General features: G+C 44.1%; 3 protein-coding genes and 1 non-coding gene across 4 annotated transcripts; all 4 read left to right on the top strand.

Moving 5' to 3' along the window:
- On the top strand, positions 1 to 2,590 carry rpl35a (ribosomal protein L35a). The gene is made up of 5 exons (XM_076172087.1): positions 1 to 73; positions 658 to 694; positions 826 to 978; positions 1,178 to 1,322; positions 2,509 to 2,590. Exons 2-5 carry the CDS (start codon positions 684 to 686, stop codon positions 2,530 to 2,532), a joined length of 333 nt encoding a protein of 110 aa, XP_076028202.1. The 5' UTR covers positions 1 to 73; positions 658 to 683; the 3' UTR covers positions 2,533 to 2,590.
- Positions 2,591 to 4,327: 1,737 nt separating this feature from the next.
- On the top strand, positions 4,328 to 16,485 carry abcc5 (ATP-binding cassette, sub-family C (CFTR/MRP), member 5). Its single transcript, XM_076141809.1, has 29 exons — positions 4,328 to 4,498; positions 6,576 to 6,682; positions 6,824 to 6,979; positions 7,060 to 7,204; positions 7,392 to 7,625; positions 7,743 to 7,916; positions 8,022 to 8,169; positions 8,380 to 8,528; positions 8,637 to 8,744; positions 8,844 to 8,998; positions 9,088 to 9,268; positions 9,470 to 9,541; positions 9,786 to 9,910; positions 10,039 to 10,111; positions 10,379 to 10,582; positions 10,704 to 10,847; positions 11,000 to 11,090; positions 11,303 to 11,472; positions 11,659 to 11,805; positions 11,989 to 12,118; positions 12,210 to 12,492; positions 12,686 to 12,872; positions 13,035 to 13,124; positions 13,300 to 13,489; positions 13,576 to 13,735; positions 14,019 to 14,097; positions 14,221 to 14,334; positions 15,026 to 15,190; positions 15,536 to 16,485. The coding sequence occupies exons 1-29, from the start codon at positions 4,388 to 4,390 to the stop codon at positions 15,635 to 15,637; spliced, it is 4,194 nt and encodes a 1,397-aa protein (XP_075997924.1). The 5' UTR covers positions 4,328 to 4,387; the 3' UTR covers positions 15,638 to 16,485.
- trnag-ucc (transfer RNA glycine (anticodon UCC)) lies at positions 14,463 to 14,534 on the top strand. Its single transcript has one exon. It is a non-coding gene; the product is annotated as a tRNA-Gly (tRNA).
- Positions 16,486 to 17,508: 1,023 nt separating the features above from the next.
- Positions 17,509 to 26,532, top strand: rnpepl1 (arginyl aminopeptidase like 1). The gene is made up of 11 exons (XM_076172012.1): positions 17,509 to 19,375; positions 19,541 to 19,681; positions 20,248 to 20,399; positions 20,496 to 20,612; positions 21,198 to 21,433; positions 21,879 to 21,992; positions 22,181 to 22,293; positions 22,687 to 22,789; positions 22,944 to 23,171; positions 23,423 to 23,565; positions 23,906 to 26,532. Exons 1-11 carry the CDS (start codon positions 18,881 to 18,883, stop codon positions 24,191 to 24,193), a joined length of 2,130 nt encoding a protein of 709 aa, XP_076028127.1. The 5' UTR covers positions 17,509 to 18,880; the 3' UTR covers positions 24,194 to 26,532.
- The last annotated feature ends 747 nt before the right edge of the window (positions 26,533 to 27,279 follow it).

Raw genomic sequence — 27,279 nt, 5'->3', positions numbered from 1 at the left:
ACCCACACCAACAAATAATTTCCCAGCATTCCTTTCGAGCTTCCTTTTCCTCCATTTTTCCGTCATAGTGCAGGTAAGCGTACTACATCTGTGTGTAAAAATGTTGTTTTACTATGGCGTCTTGTCGTTTTTCTCTCTGATACACATCATTTCGGGACGTCTAGTTTGCCCTGCGACCGTACAGCCGCAATATGTTCATGTAGTGGCTCGGATGGCGGAGATACTTAATGGATGATGTTAGCATGAAGCTATCGGAACGCGGTGTGAGCTAACTCTGGGTTGCACTCTCCCGATTAACCTGTTTCACTAGACCGGCGTGCGTATTACATGTCCGCTGTTAGTGTTAATGTTTCAACCATTTGTAGTGTAATTGGTGTTAAATGGCTGCCTGTGCGCCTTAACCGGCTCAGATAGCATTCTTGGCTATCTAGGTTCGCGTAGCATCACATTAGCCGATAGTTGGAAACACTTGAACTTAACGTAGCTGTCGTGAACGCAGTCATTCAGCCGTAAACTGGTGCAAACCTATGTAAAGCTGAATCTCGAGTGCCTCAGCAGAACGTAATTTTGTTTATAGTAATAAGTGACGTCTCGATGAATTCATCTGCATGTGGCTGTGGTTCATATGTTAACCAGAACGTGTGTGTGCGTGCTTAGGTGACCTCATCTGGAACGCACGGACGATGCCTGGAAGGTAAGCACTGAACCAGACCCCACACACACACACAAACACACACACACACACTACCTTTCCACTACTGACTGCTGGTCTCACTGGTTTTTAAGACTGCTAGAAATATTGATTGCTGTGTTTGTTGTCATCAGACTTTGGAGTAAAGCCATCTTCACTGGCTACAAACGCGGCCTGAGGAACCAGCGTGAACACACCGCCCTTCTCAAGGTGGAGGGATGCTACACCCGGGATGAGGTCGACTTCTACCTGGGCAAACGCTGTGCCTATGTCTACAAGGCAAAGAAGTAAGGCTGAGATTGTGTGAGCAAGATGAGTGTAGTGTTATAGAGAGTCACCTTATCTCTTCGTTCAGGCTTTTGGTAGCCTATTTAAAGCTCTCACTAAAGTTGTAAGTTGATTTATTCTGACATGCCTGGGATTGTCTGTTTCCTGTTCTGAGAACTTAAGTGTTAACTGTGTGCGTTTGTTTCTCCCCTTGTGCAGGAACACAGTAACGCCGGGTGGCAAACCCAATAAGACCCGTGTGATCTGGGGAAAGGTGACTCGCGCTCACGGTAACAGTGGAATGGTCCGAGCCAAGTTCGGCAGCAACCTGCCAGCCAAGGCCATGGGACACAGAGTCAGAGTGGTGAGGACCTGTTTCACATGCCTTGTTTGTTGCAATGTTTTGTAGTGTGTAGATTGAATTCATGTGCACGCACACCTAGCTGATAAGATGGTTTGTCCATTGTACAAACCTGTCAAAGGGATTCGTTTTCATTTATATCTGAATCCGTTTAAGTCAAATTGAGCAAAAATATTGGAATCACAAATTAAAGCTGTCCGTAGAGGGAGTTAACATAATCTTGCTCTGCAGACTAACATGCTGAATATCTCAACACCTCATAAATGGGTCTGGAGACATTTTTCTCTTGAGTTTTAATTCAACCTCCATTAGCTTCTGCCCTACTTAAGCTAATAAGAACTGATTTGATGTGTAGAGGAATCAGTCTAGAGTGCCGTCTATAAGAACATGAGCATGTACTCGATTTCTCAAACAAGTATTAGAACATTCAAATGCTGATGCCGTTACAGTTGTAACCATTACAAAGTCTTGGTAACTGCACTCTTCGATTTGTCCAGCAAATCATGGCATTGATACGGGTCTGTAGACAGGGACACCCATGAAAGCAGAGAGCAAGTCAATGTGCCTCGTCTGTCTTCTCTGCATGTTGTACTTAGCTACTGTACCCTAACTGTCTTTGAAAAAAACACATCGCATTTTGAAATGTGTAAATAAGCCCTAAATTTAGAATTAACATTTATCAGAGCAATGGACTGGTGGTATGTGATCTGTTAAACTGGGCTTGTTATGATGCTGCTCAGAGCAGTATCCCAATTTAGATACTATTTCTATGACTGACCTATGGCTCAAGTATGTTTCATCTGACACAGCCTGTCTGAGGAGAAGGTAATTGTGTTTATACTCTGAAGTGGAGCAGAAAGCTCCATCAGAGGGGAGCTCATGGTGTTTTTGTAACCCGATTATAAATGAGGACATTAACTGGTCCAAAAGTGCACACTTGATTTCTCTCTGCAGAGCACAGACGGTGTTGTCAATGAAGTGGTTGAATGCAAATTGTACCCTGCCTAAATTTTTAAATGCAACCCCCCCTCCACACACACACGCAGACTTTCTAACAGAGGTGTTGGAACTATGTGATGAAAGACGGAGACAGAGCTCCGGGAGTTTATTAACGCTCAGTGGATGTTGACGTTTTGAATTACAATCTGTTGGTCCCTCTTTCTCATACAGTGTCTTGTCTGTTTTCCAGATGCTCTATCCTTCCCGGGTCTAAAGAGGACAACATGCAGATGTTATTGTACATAAACAATAAACAAAACGGATCCAAACAATCATCTGTGCTGTCTTATTACTTTTCTTGAGTGTCTCTTGATTGATCATTTTGATCTATTGCTTCACACCAGAGACTTGAGTCACAAACAAGCATTTTGATGTTAAATGTGTTTTTCCAATGAAGTTCATCCATTTTTGTTTTGTAAAAACAATTTGACAACACTAGTTATTGTGTCAGAACTGAAAAGTGGTGAAATGGCTTTAAAAACAAAGTCTGATTGCCTGTAATTTCAACAAGACATGGACTTGATTTTAAAGTGGAAACAGTATCTCACCGTCCCAATAATGGCAAACTTAACTACTGAATAGTTTTAAATGTGAACATTTTGGATGATGGACCTCGTGTCAATCTCAGGAGGCCTGCAGAAGTCGCTCATACATTTTCAAATGCTCACAAAATAAAGTGTCACAAACAAATGGTAATACCTGATCATACATTTTAAATGCATGTCATGTTGCGTCAGGTCAGTGTAATATAAGTGTTCTATGATTAAAAACTGAAAAATAAGAAGAAAAAAAAGAGAAATTTAAAACTATTTAAATCTTTGCCTAAATAAAAACCCAGTAAGTGAAGCAGTTAAAGCTGCAGCTTTTTCTCTTTTTTTTTGCAATATTTTATTGAAGCAGACATTGTACATGACATTCTGCATACAGGTGTAGGATATTTTGGAGATATTTTTTTCTATATAGAAAGGAGAGGGAGAGAAGGGAGGAAGGTTGTGTTACCCATGCTATTGTTGAACTTTACACATAGACCCTGAGGTAGCGTACAAGTAGACTGGAGTTGCAATGATGTCATAGGGTACATACAGAATTTACAGGATATAAACTGCTGCTTTTTTGAAGGCAGAATATTGGAGGTTGAAACACGCCGTCACAGGGATGTTACGTCTCTGAGAAGGAGGAGTCTGCCTCAGGACTCACTTTCCCATGATCCTCTACTTGGCTCGTTATGATACATCCGGAGCTAGAGCCTATTCAAGAGGTGCTGTTTACACGGAGAGCAGCGGACCTAGGGGAGGACAGCAGTCCTACACACAGACAGGTAGGAAGACTTTTTATCCTGACAAACGGCCGACTATCTTTTGTTTCTTAATCCGCGTTTCCGGTCGCTAATGTACACGAGCACCGTTTGGTAACATCTGCTTTTATTCTGAAAGGCATTATCAGCATTACTACACTCAGTATTTGTCCTAAAAGATAAATCCTTGAAATGACTGCAATATTCCTTTTAGTTTATCTGTGGCATTTCAGCTTCACATTAACAAACCTCAGTGTGCTTTATATTACAGTAACATCATGTAGCATCACTTTAACATTCCAGTAGCATTCCTACAATCCCACTGTACATCTGTGGTATCTCAGCATGAGCTTACTGGGACTTTGTTGTGCCAAACCTTTTGTTTTCCTTCTGTTCTAGTCCTTCAATATATGTGCTGTTTCTATAATATTTTACAGTAATTTACATATTATCTCGCTGCTATGTCTGTTGCAGTGTGACCTGTAATATTCCAATTGTAATGCTCTTGATATTATATACAGAAATATAGCAATATTATACAAATTTGATCTCAATATTAGAAAATACAGCTGCGTACAGTGCACAAAGACCTGTGGTACTGCTTTTATTTAACAAGGATCAGGTAATAGTACCTCCTTTCTTGTGTAGAATATTATTCCTTTATGTATTTTTAAAATGTTTTTGTTCTGTTCACCCTGATGGATCTCTCCAGGTACAGGGAGTTTCCTGCTTTAGGAAGGAGAAAAGGTCACAGCTCCATGTTAGCCGAGAGAAGATGACAGAACATGACTTTGGATGGGACAAGCCAGGGTCACCACAAACCTGCTGCAAGGGAGGCACTGTGCCAGGGTCAGAGGTCAGCACCGACTCAGACACTGGGAACAAGGTGAGAAGAAGTGGAGCTTGGTGGGCAGCTGTGTACTGAAGCCTGACCAATAAATCAGCAAGCCCAATTTATTACAGATGTATCATAGCTGTGTAAAAATAAATTTTCTAAAATGTTTATGCACATTTCAACCTTATTTTTCTTAATTCAGGTTTAAATTTGTGTGTAGCATTTTTTTATAACGTCTGATTAATATGTGATAATATATTTTTCAGTGATTTGTCATTTATGATTTTTTTTCCCTCTACAAAACTGAATTTAATATTACTGATATCTCTGACAATAAACTTGGCTAAGTTATACTATATATATACATTTTGAAACTTTATTACTCAATGAAAATATCAGTATCGGTATCTGCCTCAAAAATCAAGTGTTGGTCGGGCTCTGTTATCAGCTCAGGCTCCACCCATTTAAATGGTCCTTCAAAAGAGTGTCCTTCAAAATGAATGATGCTCGTGATGTCAGAACGTTCAAAGTTCACCAACAGAAAGTTTCCCTGAAGACAGAACCTGAAATGGATCAGTAGATTAAACAAACAAACAGACAAGTGGACTGGTCAGGTCAGTCGGTTTGAGACCAGTGAGACCAGCTGCCATTACTTTATGATTTAAATTAACCCTCTCACTAAAACATCATAATTTAAAACATTAACAAAATTAATACATTACAAATTCATATAACAAAATTAATAGAAAATACAATTACATTCAGGAACAGTAAAGGATGGATAAAAGCTTTTTTTAGGGATATTTTAAGGATATTTCAGATATATCAGAAATGAAGACACTGCAGATAAAAAAACTACACTATATAAACATAAGTAAACATGGATGCTGCTGTACCCTCCCCCACAAACACACACATATCATAGGTTTGTTTACATAATATAGCCCCTCCCCCAAGCCTCTCTGATGCTGAGAGTCTGTGGGGCTCTGATTGGCTGAGGTCATGTGAATGGATGAGATGCCTCCCTGCTCTATATCTACGCGTGTGGGGGTGAGTTAGTAAGTGTGAGTGTGTGTGTGAGAGTGTGTGAGAGTGTCAGAGTGAGAAACATGAGGCTGGAAACGTGAGTTCTGCACGTGCCCAGCAGCCTAGTTGCAGCTGTCTGCTCAGAGATGCTCTGATGTACGATGATGGGATGGAGAGAGAGAGAGAGGGGGGAGGAGAGTGAGTGCTCTTCAGTTGTTGAATCCTCTTAATTGAATCATGTATTTTTAAATTAAGTGAATGAATATTTTTGCAGGATAGTTTAATTTGTGATAATTTTGTAGTAGTATGGAAGCATTAGTGATCACAAACATACCAAAGAAGATTTGTGTTTCAATCACTCTGCATGTTTTATAATGTGTTTGTGTTTAGTTCCCTAGTTATCACTTTCTATTGGAAAATTACAGATATATTTTTCTACAAAAATCGGAACACTTTACACAAGGGTTGACTGATAAGTAGTGAGCCTGTTGCAGAAAGCTTAAACTAAGCTTACACTTTTTTCCAAAGTGGTTTCCTTTCAATAAGACACAACAACAATGCTGAAGGGATCACATTTGCAGTTCAAAAATGCTCCACAACTGGTATAATATATCTGTATATCTGAGGCAAAACAGATTCCATTTAAAGCCTTTTTCAATTTGGGAAGCAGTGAAAGTATAATGGGCCAAATCAGGTGATACAGCGACTGCTGAACTAGGTTAATAATGGGGAGCAGTCAGCAAATACTGAATGTTGACCTAGTTTGCCCATCTGGGGTGGCTCGGCATGTTAGTGCAGTTGTCTAGAGATTAGAGGATTCCTGGTTTGATTACAGGTTAGACCTAAAGAGACTCGGTTAAAGTTTTGAGCAAAACAATAAATTGCTCCAAAAATGCAGGATTCAGCCTTGATTTAATAAACATTTCAGTCAGTCCATGAGTAGTCCCTTACCTCCTCTGCTGCCACCAACAAGCCATAGTTAACACTTTTACGTGAGAAATGTGAGAAAAGGGCAGATTCATTAATTTTCCTATGTTTTCCTATCTGTGTGTGTGTGTGTGTGTGTGTGTGTGTGTGTGTGTGTGTGTGTGTGTGATGTCAGGGTGCATTGGGCTTGTGTGAGACCAAATCAGCTGGTCTCCATGGAAAAGTGTTGGATGAAGGCGGAGCTAATTTCCAAAACCAAACCAAAGCAGCCAGAGGGAAACAGTAAGTTATCATACTCATAATGCACACATGTACACACACACACACACACACACACACACACACACACACACACACACACACACACACCATATTCTCACTGACAAAACTATACCTTCTGTTTATTCCTCCTCTCCCCTGCAGACATCAGCATCCTGTTGATGGCGCCGGATTTTTCTCCTTCATGACATTTCATTGGCTGACACCGCTGGTGGTTCACGCCCACAGAAAGGGACAGCTCTTATTGGATGATGTCTGGCCGGTGTCACAGCAGGAGGGATGCCATGCCAACAGCCTGAGGTGGGTGGACGCTCAGCCTGTAAGAAAACAATCATCTCTAAAAACAACTGTTGATTGTGTGTGTTTATGTGTGTGTGAAGACTGGCAGCTCTGTGGGAGGAAGAGCTGAAGTCAAAGGGCACTGAGGCGTCTCTGCATTCAGTGGTCTGGTCTTTCTGTCGGACACGGCTCCTTCTCTCCATCCTCTGCCTCACTGTCACTCAGCTGGCTGGTTTCAGTGGCCCGGTGAGTTTAGTATCTTGTAGCCATATAACCATGTAGATGACAATGATTCTATTTGATCGCTTTTGAAACTGTGATTAACATGAGCTGCTGTGGATTCATCCACCGTCCCAAGTGTCAGTCATGATCTCTCTGCTCTTTCATCCAACCCACCTCTGTCCTCCTCCTGCTGCTCCTTCTCCTCCTGTAGGCCTTTGTGGTGAAACGTCTCCTGGAGTACACCCAGCAGGAGGAGTCAGACCTCCTCTATGGCCTCCTCCTGGTTTTGGGCCTCCTCACTACAGAGTTGGTTCGCTCCTGGTCCCTGGCCTTGACCTGGGCATTAAACTATAGAACAGGGACCAGGCTGAGGGGGGCCATCCTCAGCATGGTCTTCCAGAAGATTCTGAGGCTCCGCAGCATCAGGGACAAGTCCATGGGCCAGGTAGCAATATTTACTTGTTAGTTATGAGGCTCTGTCTGAAGAGAAATATTGGAAGGATTGTCATGAAATTTGGCTTTAAGTCCACCCCTCAGTTTCTCCACCTTTCTGTCCCTCCAGCTGGTCAACATGTGTTCCAGTGATGGTCAGCGGATGTTTGATGCAGCAGCAGTGGGCAGTCTTTTGGCAGGAGGCCCCCTGGTGGCAGTGCTGGGCATGGCCTACAACCTCTTCATCCTGGGACCAACCTCCCTGCTGGGCTCTGCTGTCTTCATCCTCTTTTACCCCACCATGGTTAGTAACTGTCTGTTGGTCTGCCAGTTTCTCTCTTTGTTTGTTTTGGAGTAACCTTGATAGAAGATGATGGTTTGACTTTGTGAATTTGTGTTTCCTACTCAGATGTTCAGCTCCAGACTGACAGCGTACTTCAGGAGGAAGGGCGTGGCTATCACAGATAGACGAGTGCAGAAGATGAATGAGATACTCAACTACATCAAATTCATCAAGATGTTTGCCTGGCTGAAGGCCTTCTCGCAGGACGTTCGCAGTACGTCCTCACACCATCAAACAGGAAATGTTTCACACTTATGAGGTTTTGTCTGGATCTAATTATTGCCCTTATGGTGTGGACCTGATCCTCAACCAATTGTTCCTGTGGCAAACCAAATTGAACAAAAAGTTGCCAGTTTATTTCCTAATTTGCAACAATGCAGGCAAACTCAACCTGAGATGGCCATCTGCCCTCTTCCCCCTGCAGGAATACGTGAGGAAGAGCGTCACATTCTGGAGCTCACCGGTTACTTCCAGAGCATCACAGTGGGTGTGGCTCCCATTGTTGTGGTGATCGCCAGTGTAGCAACATTCTCAGGGCACATGTTGCTAGGATACAACCTTACAGCAGCCCAGGTACTAAACCCAAATCGTAATGTTAACTCCACAAACTGTTCCTATGCCTAACAAGAGGTTTTAAAGAATACTTACATTTACTCTCTCGGTCTCTTTATCTCTCTTGAGGCCTTCACTGTGGTGACGGTGTTCAATGCCATGACCTTTGCCCTCAAGGTCACACCCTTCTGTGTCAAGTCTCTGTCTGAGGCCTCTGTGGCAATGGAGAGATTTAAGGTCATCCATCTATCCATCCATCCATCTCTCTAAAAATTGCCTATAAACATTAAAACAAGTTAAATAGAAAGAATACCCCCCCATCCTCTCTCTGTCCAGAGTCTCTTCCTGTTGCTGGAGGTTGACAGTGTCCCTGCGTTGCCAGGTGACCCTCTGGTTGCTGTGGAGATACAAGAAGCCAGCCTGGCATGGGAAGGGGGCGGAGCCTGGCAGAGCACCCAGCCCAGCCCATCTGTATGCCCATACAGGGACAAGTAATCTGTTTTATTCTTTACTTCACCAATAAGTCAATTACTGCATCAGTTAATAAACAATCATTTATTATCCTCATGTGACCTCCCAGGTCCAGAGAGACGGTGCTTCTTCAGGAGAACCTGCTGAGAGGAAGAGGAGGAGGAGACACAGCCTGCACCCCAGAGGAAGAGGACGAAGATGAGCAGATGTGTCCTCCCCTACTGCTTGTCAACCCTGTCCCCCAGCGTCTACACAGCACCCTGCACTGCATCACCCTCAAAGTCCAGCAGGTAGCACTAATCACACACAAATGGTTGACAGGACCTTTAGTTTCACCTTTTTGTTCAGAAATTGTTACTTGTTACTAGTACCTGTACTGGTTTGGTTTTGTATTGCATTAGTTTTGTATGATATGATTTGTATATGTATGACACAAGCAAACACACACACACACACACACACACACTCTTACTCTCTGCCTGTCCGTCTAGGGGAAGTTGTTTGGTGTGTGTGGCAGTGTCGGCAGTGGAAAAACCTCTCTGATCTCTGCCATCTTAGGACAGGTGACGTATTTATACTGCTACTATTATTACTACAGTTGCCACGACTACAAATATTTCTAGTATTGTTGCATACATTAACAATACTAATACCATAAATACAGCAACTACCACCTCTGCTAATGTTATCACACTCCTTGTATTTTTCTACTGCTAGTATGGCTGATTGATTGGTGTATTGATAGTTCATTTGCTCATTGATAACTGATTGGTGTTATTGATGATTAAATGATTGGCTTTGTGGCAGATGACTGTGTTGGAGGGCAGTGTGGCTGTAAGAGGAACTCTGGCCTACGTGGCTCAACAGGCATGGATCCTGAATGCAACGCTGAGAGACAACATCCTGTTTGGACAGGAGTACCAGGAGGACAGGTGAGATGGAGACAGAGACAGACTCAGGTGTTGTACAGAACATCAACATTTAGAAATAAAGCTTATCAAGGTGGCAGGATGAATTACTTAGAACGTGACTGAATATGGAATGTTGCTGTCTCTCACAGGTATCAGTCAGTCCTCAGTACTTGTTGTCTCCGACCAGACCTTGCCCTGTTGCCCAATGCTGACTATACAGAGGTGGCTTTACTTTATGTTTATATTGAAGTCCTAGAATGTCCTTCTTAAGCTTTACAGAGTGAAGCTGTTGCCCATGTTTTCCTCCCCTCATCTCCAAAAGTCATGGAAAGTTTGAATGATGATCAGAATCAATGATCAGTCACTCTATCAATCAGTCACTGCTAACTTTTGCTAGTCTAGAGCTATCTGGCAGTTTGTTAAGATGATACCCAGATCAGTCATCAGTCACCTGCAGCTTTCTGATGACTAAACCCTCCACTCTGTCAGATCGGGGAGCGAGGGGCCAACCTTAGCGGTGGGCAGCGTCAACGAATCAGCTTGGCCCGTGCTCTCTACAGTGACCGGGACGTTTACGTTCTGGATGACCCGCTCAGCGCCCTGGACGCTCAAGTCGCCAACCATATCTTCAATCACGCCATCAGGAAACACCTTCGCCACAAGACTGTTATATTCATTACCCACCAGCTGCAGGTAAAACACCCTCAGGCATGGAACCTGTAACAAAAACAATGTTGCCATGGAGATAATGTGTGTGTGTGGGTGTATGTGTGTGTGCTTGTGTGTGTGCTTGTGTGTGTGTGTGTGTATCTAGTACCTAGTTGACTGTGATGATATCGTTCTGATGAGGGATGGAGCTATAGCCGAGCAGGGTAACCATGACAACCTGATGAAACTGAATGGAGACTATGCCACCATGTTTAACAACTTCCAGCTGGGAGAAACACAGCACATAGAGGTCTGTCTGTCTGTCTGTCTGTCTGTCTGTCTGTCTGTCTGTGTCTTTGTGCCTGGCTGGCTCACTGAGTGTCCAGTGCAAGTCAGTGCAAGTGAACAAAGCAGAAAGTTTCTCCTCATTAATCATCACAGCTACTGATTGGTCCATTTCAGGCTCACAGCAGGAAGAATGGAAGCTCAAAGAGGAAACCAGCAGATGTTAAACCTGGATCAGTGAAGAAGCCACCAGTCAGCAAGGACAACGGTAAAACCATAAACCACTGTTCTATTTGTTTATAGTATACTAGTCAGTTGTTATTTACAGACTAACTGTATTGGGAACTCTTTACTTTTTATTCAAGCATGTAAACGTCTTAATCAGAGTATGAATAGAATGATAAAATCCAATGAAAACCGAATAAAAGCGTCAGACAGACAAATGATGAAATATGCTTTGTTGTGCTCTGTGGTGTAAAGGGGAGGAGCATGAGAGAGGGGCGCTGGGCTGGCCCGTTTACCAGTCGTACATGGCGGCCTGCGGTGGCTCCGTTCCCTGCCTGTTCATCCTGGCTCTGTTCGTCCTGAACATGGGAAGCTCCACCTTCTGTCACTGGTGGCTCAGCTACTGGATCAACCAGGGCAGCGGGGTGAGACTCTGCTCCTCACATTAGTCCTGTCCTCCGGACAGTTCTAACAGTCCCTTATGTGCCATTGTAACACCTCCCCTGACCTGCTGTCAGTTCCTCCTTGCATCCACTCCTCAGTTCCAATTCCGCTTTCTCTTATTTTCTAAACATCTCACCCACTCCAATCTCTCCTCTCTATGTGTGTAGAACTCCACGGTAACCAGGGGTAACGGCTCGAGGGTGAGCAGCAGTATGAGGGACAATCCAATGATGCAACACTATGCCACCATCTATGCCTCCTCCATGGGAGTCATGCTGCTCCTCAAACCCCTCAGAGGCATAGTGTTTGTCAAGGTGAGACTTTATTTTGCACATGATCATGGGTATAAATAGCTACGCTGTGTGTGATGATCCGACCTAATACCTGAGATTCTGTCCACCACTATCTGTACCTGGGACCGATTTGGAGAATTTGGCCTGCAAACAGCTGATGGAAGTGCTCAGTGTAATTTCAGAAGCTTGTTTGTCTATCTGCAGGGTACGCTGCGTGCCTCCTCCAGGCTACATGATGAGCTCTTCCAAAAGGTCCTCCGCTGCCCAATGAAATTCTTTGACACGACGCCCTCAGGACGAATCCTCAACCGCTTTTCCAAGGACATGGATGAAGGTACAGAAGGGACAGACAATGCTGTTTGTGAAAGACTAGGTAAGGTAAGGTCATCATTATCATCAATCATTTATTCTGTGTTTCCCTCCAGTCGACACTCGTCTCCCCTTCCAGGCTGAGATGTTAATCCAGAATGTCATCCTGGTCTGCTTCTGCCTGGCTGTCATCAGCTTTGTCTTCCCATGTTTCTTGGTGGCGGTGGTGCCCCTGGTGCTGCTATTTGCTGCGCTACACAGGGTCTCCCGGGTCTTCATCCGGGATCTGAAGCGTCTAGACAATGTGACGTTGTCGCCCTTTGTCTCCCACATCACATCAAGCATACAGGGCCTTGCCACACTGCAGGCCTACGGCAGGGGGCGGGACTTCCTGCACAGGTCAGGTTTAAAAACGAGGAAATGTACAATATCATGAAATACTCTCAAATATCTCAAAATCATGATGTCATCATTCGGCGATGAGACTGAAAATGACTCAAATGAGACAGAAATATATAAACTTACTAAGCATGTGTCAGGTCTGACCCAGAAAGTCCAGTGGCATTCTATTGATCAGTGTTGCTGGTTTTAGGTACGAGGACCTGCTAGACCAGAACCAGGCCCCCTTCTACCTGTTCAGCTGTGCCATGCGCTGGCTGGCAGTGCGTCTGGATGTCATCAGTGTGGCTCTGATCAGCACCACTGCTCTGATGATAGTAATGATGCACGGACAGATCCCACCAGCCTACGCCGGCCTCGCCATCGCCTACGCTGTACAGGTAACTCAGCTCACGCCTCACCAGGGTCCTGATCCCAAACCACTAATCAGACAGAGAGATGGGATTCAGAGGTGGTGAAGCAGGATAGATCCTAAATGTCTGCTCATCTGTCTTGCTTTCTGTATGACTGTCTGTCTGTGTGCCTGCTTGTCTCTCTATCAGTTAACAGGGTTGTTCCAGTTCACAGTGCGTTTGGCCTCTGAGACTGAAGCTCGTTTCACCTCTGTGGAGAGAATCCATCAATACATCCAGGTACTGGATCAGGTTTTTTCACACAGCTGCACTGGTTTCTCACTTGGTTCACTTTACGTTCCCCTTTATGACAATTCTATATCTTTGCACAGTACAGGTATACATATATCTTATATACATAACACAGCCCTAATGTAACATGATTTATTAACATAGCACTCTGTGTCTTACTCAGTCCCTGTCCCAGGAGGCCCCGGCCCGGGTCAAAAGTCATGCGCCTCCAACAGATTGGCCCCAGCAGGGGGAGCTTGTCTTCAAGGAGGTGGACATGAGGTATCAGGAGAACCTCCCTTTGGTCCTCAACAAGATCTCCTGCACCATCCGACCCAAAGAGAAGGTCGGCATCATTGGCCGCACTGCTTCAGGTAGGTGGAGCCTCAGGGTCAAGGATCTGCATGAGTTTGGTTTTGTTCAGGCTTGTACCTGTCCGTCTCTGCCTGTCTGTCTACAGGGAAGTCATCTCTGGGTGTGGTGTTATTCCGATTGGTGGAATGTTGTGGTGGTTCTATCATGATTGATGGTGTTGACATCAAAGACATTGGATTGGCTGACCTGCGCAGCAAGCTGTCAATCATTCCTCAGGATCCGGTCCTGTTCTGTGGGACAGTCAGGTAGGACGACATGGTTTTGCTTCCAAACCAAGTTTATCCTCCAGTTGAGTATCCTGTGTTTTGTCTCAGTCATCTGTTGGAACAATTTTCACATGATAATTCACATGCATTTCTGTAAAAATGTGGATACAGTGTTTGGATTTAGTTTGTGACAATAACATTTGACATCTGTCAACTCTTGCAGTTATGGTTTATTAAACAACTCTTATGCATCTGGGATCAAATGGAGAGAGCGCAGCCGAACATCAGTTGGGCGTTTAAAGACAATGTTTTTTGGTTTCAGGTTTAACTTGGATCCATTTAACCAGTATAGGGAGGAGCAGATCTGGGATGCTTTGGAGAGGAGTCACATGAAGGACAGTGTGAGTACAAACACACCAGTAATGATGCATACTGTACCACAGAGTATACCCGCAAATTGAAGTTTAGCCCAGACAGACAGATTAAAACATCTGTTTATGATTTGAACTCTGTCTGTCTCTCAGGTTTCCCAGATGCCCCTGAAGCTGGAATCAGAGGTGGTGGAGAATGGTGAGAACTTCTCAGTGGGAGAGAAACAGCTACTGTGTGTGGCCAGAGCACTGCTGAGACGATGCAAGGTGTGTGTGTGCGTGTGTGAGAGAGAGAGAGAGAGCGAGAGCGAGAGAGAGAAAAAAAAAGAGATGGGGGGAGGAGGGTTGTGTGCATTAGGCTCCGGTTCTGCCTCAGCCTGCACAGTTTCCAGCAGGCGTTGGTGGTATAGTGGTGAGCATAGCTGCCTTCCAAGCAGTTGACCCGGGTTCGATTCCCGGCCAACGCATGTCTTTTTCTAACATCAGTCTTTTTCAGCACTTTCAGCCTCCACTGTTTCCCCTATGTTACTACGTGGCTTTCCACCCCCACAGCCAGGAAGTATGTGCTTTTTTTAAAACTAATTTCTGACACATGAGGGAGTAGTTTGCTTTTTGCCTTTCAAGCAGACGACAGTTTAAGAGCAAAGAGACTATGTGCTACATTCTGTGGCTCGGTGAGAACTGACAGCTACTCACAAAGAACATTCAGGTCTAGCAGATCGCAGACAACTTGGTGTAAAAGTTGAACCAGGCAGACTTCTGTGTTTCATGCTCATGTTTGACTTCATCTACTGTATGTATGTGTATGGGCATCTATATGTCCCAGCTCATTATTGCAGCATCAATACTGTAACCTCTGATCCCCAAGAGCTGTCAGCAGTTTATTGTTGATAGTCATTGGGGTCCAACAATCAGTGTGCAGTTGGCTTTGGTCTGATCAGCCTGTTCTGGTCTCCAGGTGCTGATCCTGGATGAGGCAACAGCAGCCATGGATGCAGAGACAGACTCTCTTATCCAGGAGACAATCAGGAGCTCTTTCCAGGATGTCACCACACTGACCATCGCTCACCGCCTGCACACTGTGCTTCCCTGCGACCGCATTATGGTGCTCAACCACGGCCAGGTACCACTACCACACTGCGGTTATTGCATTTTCTATCCAAAATGCCAGATAGAACCGTATAGTACTGAGTTCACTACATGTAGTGAATGTAAAGAATCATGGAAATGAATGACTGATTAAAACACATTTCTGAGCTGGTTCATCTGTGGTCCAGCTGGGGTTCTGAGCCCATGTGTGAAATCAGATCTTTTGCCTGGACGTGGAAAGCAATATTATGGACAGTCTGAACAGTTATCATAACTTGAAAGTTTGTTTTCATTATAGTATTGAATTGGAATTGTCTCATTGGCTCTAAGGCTCTCTTTTGTACTGGAATAACATTTGCATCCAATCTGATCCATCCAGGTGGTGGAGTTTGATGAGCCATCAAAACTCCTGGCTAATGAGAACTCTCGGCTGTGCTCCATGCTGGCCGCTGTGGAGAACAAGATCTCTGTCCGAGGATGAAGATGAGGACAGAGGGATGAAGATTACATGGAGACTGGACAGTTCAAAGGCTGTACCTTGAACCTGCACCAGAGTTTCAGAGGTCATGACTTCTGATCCCCTAATCTTCCTCTCTGACGTTTGTTCTGCTTTTTCCATTGTAAATTACCTTATGTGGCAGAAGCTCGTAAGGAAGACAGGTGGTGTAATAATGTAACCCACCCTCTGTAAAAACTTAAGGAGTGAACAGACTCCATTAATGTCCAAGTGGGAACTGAGCATTACATCACTAACTGTACGTGACCTCAGCCTGTTAGCTAGCTAAGCTTAGCATCAGCTAACCAGCACTGTGTGGCTGTTAGTACTAATGCTAACATAGTTAGAACAAGCAAGTGTGAGGGCTGTTGCCTTTAACACAACAGTCCTCCATCCTTCGAAAACCAGACAGCTGGTTTTGGTGATTTGCAGGGTAAAAGACTTCTTATCGTCTCTGATAGTGACGTTTACCTTCACTCAGCTGTTCTAAAGCAATATGGAAAAAACATGTGACTGATGACATTTGGACCTTCATCTTTCGGGTTGTGAGTCCTGTTACTGGCTTGGTTTGACAAATGGAGCTTTGATTCAAGGATTCAAAACATTCTAAGATCACCCGAAATGATGCGTTACTAGTGGGTAGAATAAGATGCTCTGTGATGTTGTGGATTGTTGGTTTGTGCTTCTTGCTTCATTCTGAAGCCACTGAGAGAGATCAGAGGAGTGGGAATATTTAGAACCTCAAGGCAGCTGTTTTTGACAAAAGATGCTGCCTGAACCCATTTGACTCCAATTCAACTGCAGTAATTAATGTCTTCTACTCAAACTTTTTTGCCTGGCTTGTATTCGACTTGTGTTTTAAGTAAAGATTGTTTTTATCCATTATCTTGGTCCAGAGTCCTGCTTTTGGTTCCATACAGCCTGAGAGGACCACCCACACCCACATTCAGTTTGATCCCTAGTGTTACTGCTTGTTTACATTTCTGCATTGATTTAATCATGAACTGCTTAGCAGCAGATAGCAGACAGTCTTGTTTCCGCCCCCACAGGTTTTCATAAACTGCAAAGAGATTTAATCCACCGTCTGGCTCACTAACATTGAAGACAATTAAATGATCATTTGTCTGTTGGTCTATTCAAATGTCTTTCTGCCCCCAGGTGGCCAAAGGTTGACTCAGGCAGCTTTAAAAGTATTTGCTGAATTAAATTCTTCTGTTTGTGTGTATAATCTGTATTTCTCGTGGAGACATCAGCAATTTACCACTGCAACTAAAATTACAGCTGAAATCAATGATTGCTTTAAATTTTAATGGAATTTGATGCACGAATTGAGGCCAGTTGGAAATGGATGGTGTGCAGCAGGTAAGCCATAGTATTTTACTTGAATATGTTGCTTCTCTATAACCTATAACTTTATAGCAACAGGGAGAACATGGAAAGTAACACATGCATCCTTGAGTCAAAAGCCTTCCATGATGGTACAGCACAACCATCAATCGATTTGTCATAAGGTCACAAGTGACACGTCCCCTTTAATATGAATACAAATCTTGCTCTGTGTTAACCACGAATTTGTCACTCGATCATAAATGTAAAAATTTAAGACAAAAATATATACCTACATTTGAGCCTCAGCGAAGGAAGGGGCGAACACGTTACAAAAAGCGCAAATAATAAAAGGTAGCACAACATCGCGCAGTCCTTGAACGAAGCTCTGGTATCAATGTCACCAATGAGCGCTTGAATTGATTGAATAATAATTATGTTGACGACTGATCAGCTGGTGGACGTGCTCGCTCAACAGCGCCCCCTCTGGTGTGCAGAGAGCAGAAACTTTTTTGTTACTTCCTGTTTGGTACGGAGCAGAAGCTCCTTTCCTTCTCTCCTCTCCTTCCACCTCATTCCCCGAGTCTCCTCTCAGAGAAACACTCCCTTCTTTTCCTCTCCTCTTTCACCCGAGCGCGGACAGCCAGGGGGAACATCTGGATCTCTATCCGGGGAGCAGAGGGAGAGAGCCGGGCTGAGTTATCAGGAGGAGCCGGCGTCGCTTTGCTGCTGCTGCTTCTTCGCTCCTGATGGATTTTACCTAAACTGTTTGTCCCTTCAAACTAATAACAATGTCCTCTGTCCTGCTGCATTAGGCTCTCTGATCTCTAACCTGCTAGATAAATTAGTTCAATCCACCGACAGCATTACGCCGTTTTGACCTTTAACTTGGCGACATTAAGCGCCGCTTCCAAACAAACTGAAGTGGCCTCTTCACATCGAGCTAACGCTAGTCTAACCCGCTGTGGACGCGTTTTATCCCGGGAGAAGGTCGCCGTTTCGACCCGCTTCATGGACGCGGATAAAGGGCTTTCAATGCAGTTTGACAAGGAGTCAGCTTGATGTTTTATGTACAGGTTTATATTTATTTACTTCTGCCTTTGAACGGTGCTAGAGGAGAGTTAGCAAACACATAAAACTGGCTTTAAAGAAAGTGAGACACAATTTTCCATAATTAGATGAGACTTTGAATTCAGTCTGAGTTTTGCTGAGCTAGTCCAGGTTTAAGCTGAGTTGTTTATGTCTTCACCTCTGGTTCAATAGGCTCTTGTATCCAGTTCCTCTTGGTTTAACTCAATTCTGTTGCACAAGTGTCCTTGTTGTGTTTGAGTGTGTTATTAAGGCCTTGAGTCCAGTTGAAACAAGCTTTGATTACCTTTATTTAGTTGTTTAAAAGCTGATAGGAGACTGTTATTCCATAGAGCTAATTCAAGTGCTTGAAGTCCTGTGATAAAACAGGGCCTCAATGAAGTAGTTGCTGGTTTTAAATACATTAAGCCTTTTGCTATTTAAGTGCTTTATTAAGTAGATACATGAATGTGTTCACTTTGGTTCGATCATTCAGTTCTGGGTTAAGCTTCAAGCTTATTTACACCAGTGTCCTTATTGTTTGTTGATTCTGAATCGTCATTGTCTTAGATAGGGTTTAAATCTAGATTCAGGGTTAAAGAAGTGTTTGAAGATGGGTAGCAACGCATTTAACCAGGTCTAAATTATAATAACTGGTTAAGTCTATTTTGAATGAAGCTCTGTGTTTAATGGTCAAACAACAGGGCTGAAGATAAAGTACAGTCAACCCTGGAGAGGCCGTAAATGTCTTCCTTTTTGGCTGTGTAACGGTTTTCGATGCTGGTACTGGTGGTTTAATTTAGGTGGGATCTGGGTCCTGGGTTCAGCTCAGTGATGGCCGAGCTCCATCAGACCCCAACCACGCTGTGTTGTTGCCGTAAAGCCCTCCCGGCCACCGGAGGGCACTGTGTGGGGGACCCTAGCTGCCCCTCAGCAGTATCTGGCAGTGGTCCTGTCTCAGCAGGGTGCCCTCTGGTGGATGTAGCCTCAGCATCCAACTTCCGCTGCTTTCAGCTGCGTCACTTCCACCTGGACTTGCGGCTGAACTTTGCTGTGAAAGAAATGAGTGGCTGGCTGGTGCTGGACCTCATCCCGATCCAGCCAGGGGTCCAGACTCTGATCTTAGACTCCCACCCCTCGCTGCTCATTCATGCAATAGACTGTAAAGTGCCTGGTTCTGGACAGGATGAGCCTGTCTCCCTCACCTACCGAGTCGACCCGTTCACAGATTATGGCTCCTCGCTCAACATCAGCTTGCCGGTGGCGGTGGTGAAACCTGGCAGGTTGATCCACATCACAGTTCGCTACACGACCACAGATGGACCCGCGGTGAGGAAGAAAACTAATCCAATGTACCACCTTGTACATAGTTACAATGTGTGAATGAATGTGTCACAAACATCCACACAACTTAACATTACATTATGCTCAGTTATTGTTGGAATGTAATCGAATAATTGTTATTAATACCTGTGTGTGTGTGTGTGTGTGTAGATCTGGTGGCTGGACTCGGAGCTGACTTGTGGTCAGTCTCGTCCTCTGGTCTTCACTCAAGGTCACTCTGTGTGTAACCGCTCCTTCTTCCCCTGCTTTGATACTCCTGCTGTCAAGAGCACCTATACTGCCACTGTGAGAGTAAGTGATGAACTCTGACCTTTGACCTGCACTCCACACACAGCAGCACCTATTGAGACCCTACTGTGTAGATATTGACCGATTGATGAGCTAATCAAAGTTTATCACTGGTGCTGTATGTCTTCCTGTCTTGTGTATCAATTATTCACCCAAAACTCTTATCTCTAACTCCATTCTGGACTTTTATCTGTTAGTACTTGGTACTATGCACTATGATTGAAGTACAGCATGTACGGATCAGTTCTGGAAGAAAATGAACATCCAGGCGATATTTAACAACATTATATAGATTATTATTAGAGAAGATCAGATAATATTTGATCAGATTTGAGTCTTACCTATATCATATATCATTATTATAGATTATATTATTTTTGTTAAGGGTTCAATTAAATTACTTAATTATCTGATGCCTTTAAAAACATTTTGTGATGTAAATGTATTGAGCACACGTTTAATTAATCTGTTTGAAAACCCTTTGAAAAATGTCAAAATTGTGTCATTGTTAATAATTCTGTATCATTCCTCATGTATGTGTTTTGCATGTGTTGTTTGTTGCCCTGCAGGTTCCCGATGGCGTTACGGTGGTGATGAGCGCGTCCCACAGCTCCTACTCCAAACAGGACAGAGTCTTCCAGTTCTCCATGGAGTTTCCTGTGCCGTCTTACCTGGTGGCGTTGGTGGCTGGAGAGCTGCAGCACATAGACGTCGGGCCACGGTGAGTCTGCATTATTTATGCGTTCCTTTTGGAAATAGTGCAATACTCACGCGTGGCCTCAACTCTGATCTTCCTCCTCCTTCAATCCCCCTGCAGGAGCCGCGTGTGGGCGGAGCCATGCTTGTTGTCCTGTGCTGTGAAGAAGCTGGGTGGCAGCGTGGAGCGCTGGCTGGGTGTGGCTGAGCAGCTGTTTGGGCCGTACCTTTGGGGCAGGTGAGTCACACGGGTGTCATGGAGCAGCGTGGAGCATGCTGGGAAAGGAGACAGAAAGACAGAAAGCTGCTGAGATCACAAAGTAGAATCTCTTTTAAAAAAAAAAAACACAGTAAGAATGTTAATGTGCAAGGAAATGTTTAGAGAAGGAACCAGATATATCAAGCTGAATCATTATGCTGACGACTCCTGAGCTTCTCCTGCTGCAGTCTGAGGAATGTGAGCTGTAAAGTAGTCCAGCATGTTGTAAAGGCTCTGTACAGATGTGCTGTAGATCACCGTCACCAGCTGTGACGAGCTGAATGTAAATGGCTGCCACTCGGTGACAGTAGTCTGAATTGTGTCCAGCTGAGTCTCCTTTGGTTACGCTCACTGTGACAGCCTGGCTCTGTTCTGCTCTGTGCTCAGAGTAGAGGGCGTCAGGTCGGCTCTCTTGTTGGAATTATGTTCTTTAGACGGTTCTCTGGATTTGCAGACTATACTGTAGTTTGGAAATGAAAATATTTTTTAGTTTGATCCTCGAATGCAAGTGACTTGAATATTTATGAGTTGAATGCCACATTCCAATGTTTGACTGGTCTTCAGGTGTGACATCGTGTTCCTGCCTCCCTCCTTCCCCATTGTTGCCATGGAAAACCCCTGCCTGACCTTCATCATCGCCTCCATCCTGGAAAGCAGCGAGTTTCTGCTCATCGACGTCATCCACGAGATCGCACACGGCTGGTTTGGCAACGCCGTCACCAACGCCACCTGGGAGGAGATGTGGCTGAGTGAAGGACTAGCAACCTACGCACAACGCAGGATTACTACTGAGGCCTACAGTAAGAGCACAACCACTGTTACTACTGAGGCCTACAGTAAGAGCACGACCACTGTTACTACTGAGGCCTACAGTAAGAGCACAACCACTGTTACTACTGAGGCCTACAGTAAGAGCACGACCACTGTTACTACTGAGGCCTACAGTAAGAGCACTACCACTGTTACTACTGAGGCCTACAGTAAGAGTACTACCACTGTTACTACTGAGGCCTACAGTAAGAGGCCTACAGTAAGAGCACTACCACTGTTACTACTGAGGCCTACAGTAAAATCATAAGGAGAGGAGATGATTACTAGTACAAATATTAGTACAAGTACAATTACAGAGGACAAGGACTTAGTAGTAGTAGTAATAGTTAGTACAAGAAATGCAGAAGGCAACATGAGCAAGACCTGAGCAAGTGTTGCAAACGCCTCACCCCCAACCCCCCCTCCTCTCCTCAGGTGAGGCGTTCACCTGCCTGGAAACCGTGTTCCGGTTGGATGCCCTCCACAGACAGTTGCGTCTCCTTGGAGACAACAACCCTGTCAGCAAACTGCAGGTCAAATTTGAGCCAGGTAACCAGAGCATGCAAACACACACTCCTATACACTCACACACACTTATACACATGCATGCACAGACTTGGATATATATATAACAGACTGTATACTGTAAGTTTGTGTGTGTGTGCTTATACATCCTCTCTCCTCTCCTCTCCTCTCCTCTCCTCTCCTCTCCTCTCCTCTCCTCTCCTCTCCTGCAGGAGTGAATCCCAGCACTCTGATGAATCTGTTCACGTATGAGAAAGGTTTCTGTTTTGTCTCGTACCTCTCTCAGCTCTGTGGAGACGTCAAAAGCTTCGACAGCTTCCTCAAGGTGTGTGACAACTACTGATACTTCAAACTGTGAAGTAATATTATCATTTCTACCCCCACTTAATGCAGTAACAAAGTCAGGGTTCATACTTGACTATGCTCACATATTGCGAACTTAATGTCTACCTGGGATGAAACAGAACCCAGTCTGGGGCCAGAGGACAGAAACCTAACCTGTCCCAGAGGATGTTGGCTCACCCTAAAACACTTCCAGTTTTGCTAAGCAACCAGAGTAAATAACAATGGTGACAAAAGTTGAGATCAGCATTTTTGTTGTGCTGTTAGAAGATAAAAGGTCTGGGTTAAATCTGTGCGTCATGAGGATTACAATTCTAAACCATTGTGTTTGGTGTGCGTGTGTGTACGCACGTTTTGTGTGTGTGCTTGTTTGCAGGATTACATTTCAGAATTTAAATTCAAAAGTGTGGTGGCTCAGGACCTGATCGACTACTTCCTGTGTTACTTCCCCGAACTGAAGGATGCTGCTCAGAGAGAAGGTAAGAGGAGAGAGAGCTGCTCCTCAAATACATTTACTATTTACTTTCTGTTTATGTCTGGAAGTGAGAAATGATGAATGATGATGATGAAGTTCCGTGATGTAAGTGTAAAGTGCTGAATGCAGCAACATCACTTCCTGTTTGGCTTCCTCAGGCCTGGAGTTTGACCGCTGGCTCAACAGCTCTGGACCTCCTCCCTACGAGCCCGATCTGTCAGCAGGGGGCGCTCTGGTCCAACCTGTCCAAGAACTCTGTGAGCTGTGGGGTGGCATCAAACCCCCTGACCTCCAGGTTGTGTCGACCTTTGACCTCTCCACCTGGAGCACCTTTCAGACTGTCCTCTTCCTTGACAGAATGCTGGACCACTCTCCTGTGGCACATGGTACTGATACTCTTGCTAAAACAGCTACTGCAATCTGTATCACTGCTTTAACTACTACTGCTCTTAGTACTGCCACCACTAATACTGCTGCTATATGCCAATACTCCTTCTGCTCCTACCAAATGGTACAAATGGAGGTCATGTCAGTTGAGGATATGGCTGAGCCGCCCTGTGGTCTCTGACTGGCAGGTCATGTGTTGTTTGAGCTGGTGTGAGTCCTGTGTGATGGTTTGTCTCTCTGCGTCTCTCAGATGTGATGGTGAGCCTGTCTGCCTGTTACTCGTCTCTCTTTGATAATCTGAACGCTGAGGTTCAGATCCGCTGGCTGCAGATGGTCATCAGAAACACTTTCTATCCCGACATGCCTCGAGTCAGAGCCTTCCTCCATAAACACGTAAGAGAACACACACACACACCCTCATGCTTTCTCAGGAACAAACTACTGCTTGGGGCTCCTAGGAATTTTTGCTGCACGATGATTTAATTCTATTTCACTTTACAAAATGATTCTCAGTGCACCTTCATTTTAGATTTGCATACCTTGGTTATCAAATGTTCACATATATATTTGGACAATCATTAATATCCATGATGAAATATCCATGAGTTTACCAACCGGTGCATTTTTTCTACCACTGAACGTTCAACAGGAACAAGAACGCTGTGTCTTTATTCCCATGTTTCTATTCAATCTAGTCTGTTGTTTTTAATATTTAGCTATTTCTCATTTGCAGACATCCCGAATGTACACAGTGCCACTGTATGAGGACCTGGTTGCCGGGGTGATGAAGTGCGTTGCCGTGGAGATTTTCTACGAGACACAGCGCAGACTCCATCCCAACCTCAGACGGACCTTACAGCAGATCCTTTTCCAGACAAGCGCTTCAACAGCTAATCAGAATGGCCCCGCCCCCCCGATAATCCCCCCTTCACCCTCCACGCCCCCCTCCCCACAACCCCCCCAACCTGCCGGCAGTGCAGCTGCTGCGATGGCACTACGGGACGTCAACGTGCTGGCCTGAGATCCGCTTCTCCCTGTTGGCATGACGGGCAGGCTGTGGTTGATCATTGTTACCCAGCAGCCATTGGTGTAAATGGAGCTGCTCCTCTCCTAACGGGGGTGAAGATGGTAGCGTAACATTATCATCAGTAGATGGATGATGTGCTGATAGAGTCTGCTGACTCGTAGCTACAGATGCTGAAAGTTTTAACACTGTGAGAGAATATACGGGTTGGGATCCTGCTACAGTGATTTGCGGGGGTCGTGTCTGAAGGTGGCCTGGGGTCTTGGGTCGGGTCAGATCAGGTCTTCAGTCAAGTCTCAACTTCTAGAAATTATGATCAATGATGTGGCTACACACATGGCCACATCCACCACATGCAGTCGGTGCCCAAAAGCAGATTAACTTCTGTGCTCTAATAGTTTAACTCACATTTGACAACCAGGCTAGTTAGTATCTGTGTTAACTCTCCTGCCCCCTGGTGGTGTGACCCAGCACTAACAAGCTTCCCTTATTTATCCTTGAGTTTTAAGCTCGTCATGCAAACAAACCTTTGGAAAGACACTCTTATAGATATTAACCATTTAAGCCCTGAGGGAAAATGACCCGTACACGGTCTGCCTAGGTGTTTTGGGCTTTTGAATGAATCTGACCTTTATTCATAAAGTCATAATCATTTCTAGCACCCTTGTCCAGAGTAGAACAAGGCGTCTTTCATGTCATCGGGGAAGGCCTTCCATTTGCCCAATGCTACAGCGCCCTTCAGTGGATAGCCTGGGTGATGGTCTTTATTCCAGGCAACCTGGAAGTCCCCTTAATCATGTTTCTTTTTCCCATTTGCTTTTTTTCCCATCCAAAAACTGATAATAAACCCTGTACTTGGTCCATTAGGGCTTAAGTGGTTATAAGATTATTTAATAAGAATTTGCTGTGGACTTAGAGGAATGACAGCAATGCAGCACCAGGACAGAAAGACACATGGACATGAAACGAGTGAACGATTTCAGAAATAACTAACCAACCCTACCTCTGCTACCCTACAAGGAACGAAGCTCCAGATTTCTTATCACTGTTGCCTGACACTTTATGAATGCAGTTTTTTCCTGTTTGCAATTATGGACATTTAGAAACATCAGACACTTCAGTCATGTCTCATGATCATCATGATGATGCAGCAGGAATATAACAACCAGCCTAAATTCACCTCAGTGGCCTTATGTTGCATCCAGGGCACTTGGGAACAGAGACATTTCAGACATCAAAATGCAGGTGGAAAGTAGGGGACCGTGGATGTGCACACTCATGTTCACACCCACAGGCACTTTAGAGTTTCTAATTCACCTAACCTGCAAGTCTTTGGACTGGGGGAGGAAACTGGAGCCCTTGGAGAAAACAAAATGTTCCCCAGTATTTAACTGAAGAGACTTCTGCCTGCACACACATTCATCTCTTCCCCTAGTCGGGGTGATTTGCTCTTGAGTGCCGTTTCTTCTTTCCTGACTCCAGGTCTCTGGACGACCCTTTAATGCACTCCTGGCCTATTGTTTTTATTGACGACACATTTTTGAGCCAATCGGTCAGCGTGACATTGCCAGCTCAGAGAGAGAAGAGACTGTCAAAGTTTAGTTGTAATGTGGTGAGTCATCCTGCTATTCCCTGCTGTGAGGCCGCAGTGGAAATATGTGATCACAGCTCAGTAGGATAAAGCCCAGAAAGATCATGATGTCCTGACCCAGTGGAAACTTCTTTTTATGTCCAAAATTATGGGACATTGTGCTTATTAAGACAATTACGTTTTTTGACATTTAAAAAAATCTTTATTTTAAAATCACAAACTGTATTTTGAAAAGTCCAAATCTGTTAAAAAAATTGAAAAGTAATACAAAAATCTAAGTGAAAATCAGATCCTGAGATACATTTGTAAATCAAGCTTTTTGTAATTTCTTTTTTACATGCTCTAATCAGCTCTGCTGCCGTTTCTCTAGACTTGCTGTTTGGTGAAGTCATTCTGAGCTGTCAGCTCCACATATGGCTTCTGACATGAAGCAGCAGAACAGCAGCAAACTACTTTTGGATGGATAGATAAATCTGTTATACGTATTTGCCCCTTTAAAAAAAGTAACAAACTTCAGTGAGATTTGGGACTTTTGAAATTCAAAAAGATTGAAAATGTTTACTGCTGCTTCAGTTCAAAGTCATGTGTTGGTCAAACAAATGTTTGTCCAGTCGCCTCTTCTCAGGACGTCACAATTTTCAACTCAGAATTGTCTCAGATTTCCCAGCTGTCACTGAATGCCTTTTCACATACTGGATTGTAATGAATGTTTGACTCTAAAATAAAAAAATAAAAAAACAAACAAACCACATCTCTTACTTTGTTTTCATGATCCGCTGGCACTGAGAGGTATGTCCTTCTTGTGGAGCCTCTCTGGCCTTCCAGCGCTCCGAGTCCAACAAACGGTTTCAATTACGGAGTTCTTTGTAGCGGCATGTTGCCCTGCAGCATAGACGTGTCACTTCTTGGGTAAACCTAGCAAACAGCTCGTTGCACACACAAGACTGGGTAACTTCCCTTTATTGTTTAATTCAAAAGTCAAGTGTTCATTTAGCTGTACTTTCCATTGTGTGGTCAAAAAACTGTTGCTTCCAATTCCAATGTCACAACAGTATCAGACTCCACAGCTTCTTAAATTAACAATTGACGTCACCAAACTTACAAAGTGATGTCATCAAATTACAAAGTGCACCGCTTATGTCATCCAAACCAACAAATTTACAGTAATGATCTCTCTAAACTAACAGTTACAACAATGGTGTCATCAATACTAGCAAATACATATTTCAGAAAAATACGGACCGTTTGTATTTCCCTTCTGCTGGTGTTTAGACGGCAGGATATTCTGTCAATTAATATTTTCTTCAAATCCGTTTTGTCTAAAAAAATAAACAGTATATATCTTTATTGCTTCGATTGTTAACAGGCTTATTTACAGTTCATCGTTTTCAGCGTTAATTTTCCATTTTTATTTTGGAAATATTTCTGTAAAACCGGAAGTATAAGATCAGTAATTTCCTTTCCCCAAAAAAGGAAATGTGATTCCTGTCTT

The sequence above is a fragment of the Genypterus blacodes genome, unplaced genomic scaffold, assembly GCF_046128005.1.
Source record: "Genypterus blacodes isolate CSIRO-AG114 ecotype Tasmania unplaced genomic scaffold, CSIRO-AGI_Gbla_v1 ptg000003l_1, whole genome shotgun sequence".
Classification (NCBI taxonomy): Eukaryota; Metazoa; Chordata; class Actinopteri; order Ophidiiformes; family Ophidiidae; genus Genypterus; species Genypterus blacodes.
The sequence above is the reverse complement of the archived record's forward strand: the minus strand, read 5'-3'. Positions and strand labels throughout refer to the sequence as shown.

Coding starts and splice junctions, on each gene's coding strand:
- rpl35a (XM_076172087.1), top strand. Junction 979..1,177: donor TATGTCTACAAGGCAAAGAA/GTAAGGCTGAGA, acceptor CCCCTTGTGCAG/GAACACAGTAACGCCGGGTG. Junction 1,323..2,508: donor TGGGACACAGAGTCAGAGTG/GTGAGGACCTGT, acceptor TCTGTTTTCCAG/ATGCTCTATCCTTCCCGGGT.
- abcc5 (XM_076141809.1), top strand. CDS start 4,388: ATGACAGAACATGACTTTGGATGGGACAAGCCAGGGTCACCACAAACC. Junction 10,583..10,703: donor TCATTACCCACCAGCTGCAG/GTAAAACACCCT, acceptor GTGTGTATCTAG/TACCTAGTTGACTGTGATGA. Junction 12,873..13,034: donor CCATCGCCTACGCTGTACAG/GTAACTCAGCTC, acceptor TCTCTCTATCAG/TTAACAGGGTTGTTCCAGTT.
- rnpepl1 (XM_076172012.1), top strand. CDS start 18,881: ATGGCCGAGCTCCATCAGACCCCAACCACGCTGTGTTGTTGCCGTAAA. Junction 19,376..19,540: donor CGACCACAGATGGACCCGCG/GTGAGGAAGAAA, acceptor GTGTGTGTGTAG/ATCTGGTGGCTGGACTCGGA. Junction 22,294..22,686: donor GCTTCGACAGCTTCCTCAAG/GTGTGTGACAAC, acceptor GCTTGTTTGCAG/GATTACATTTCAGAATTTAA.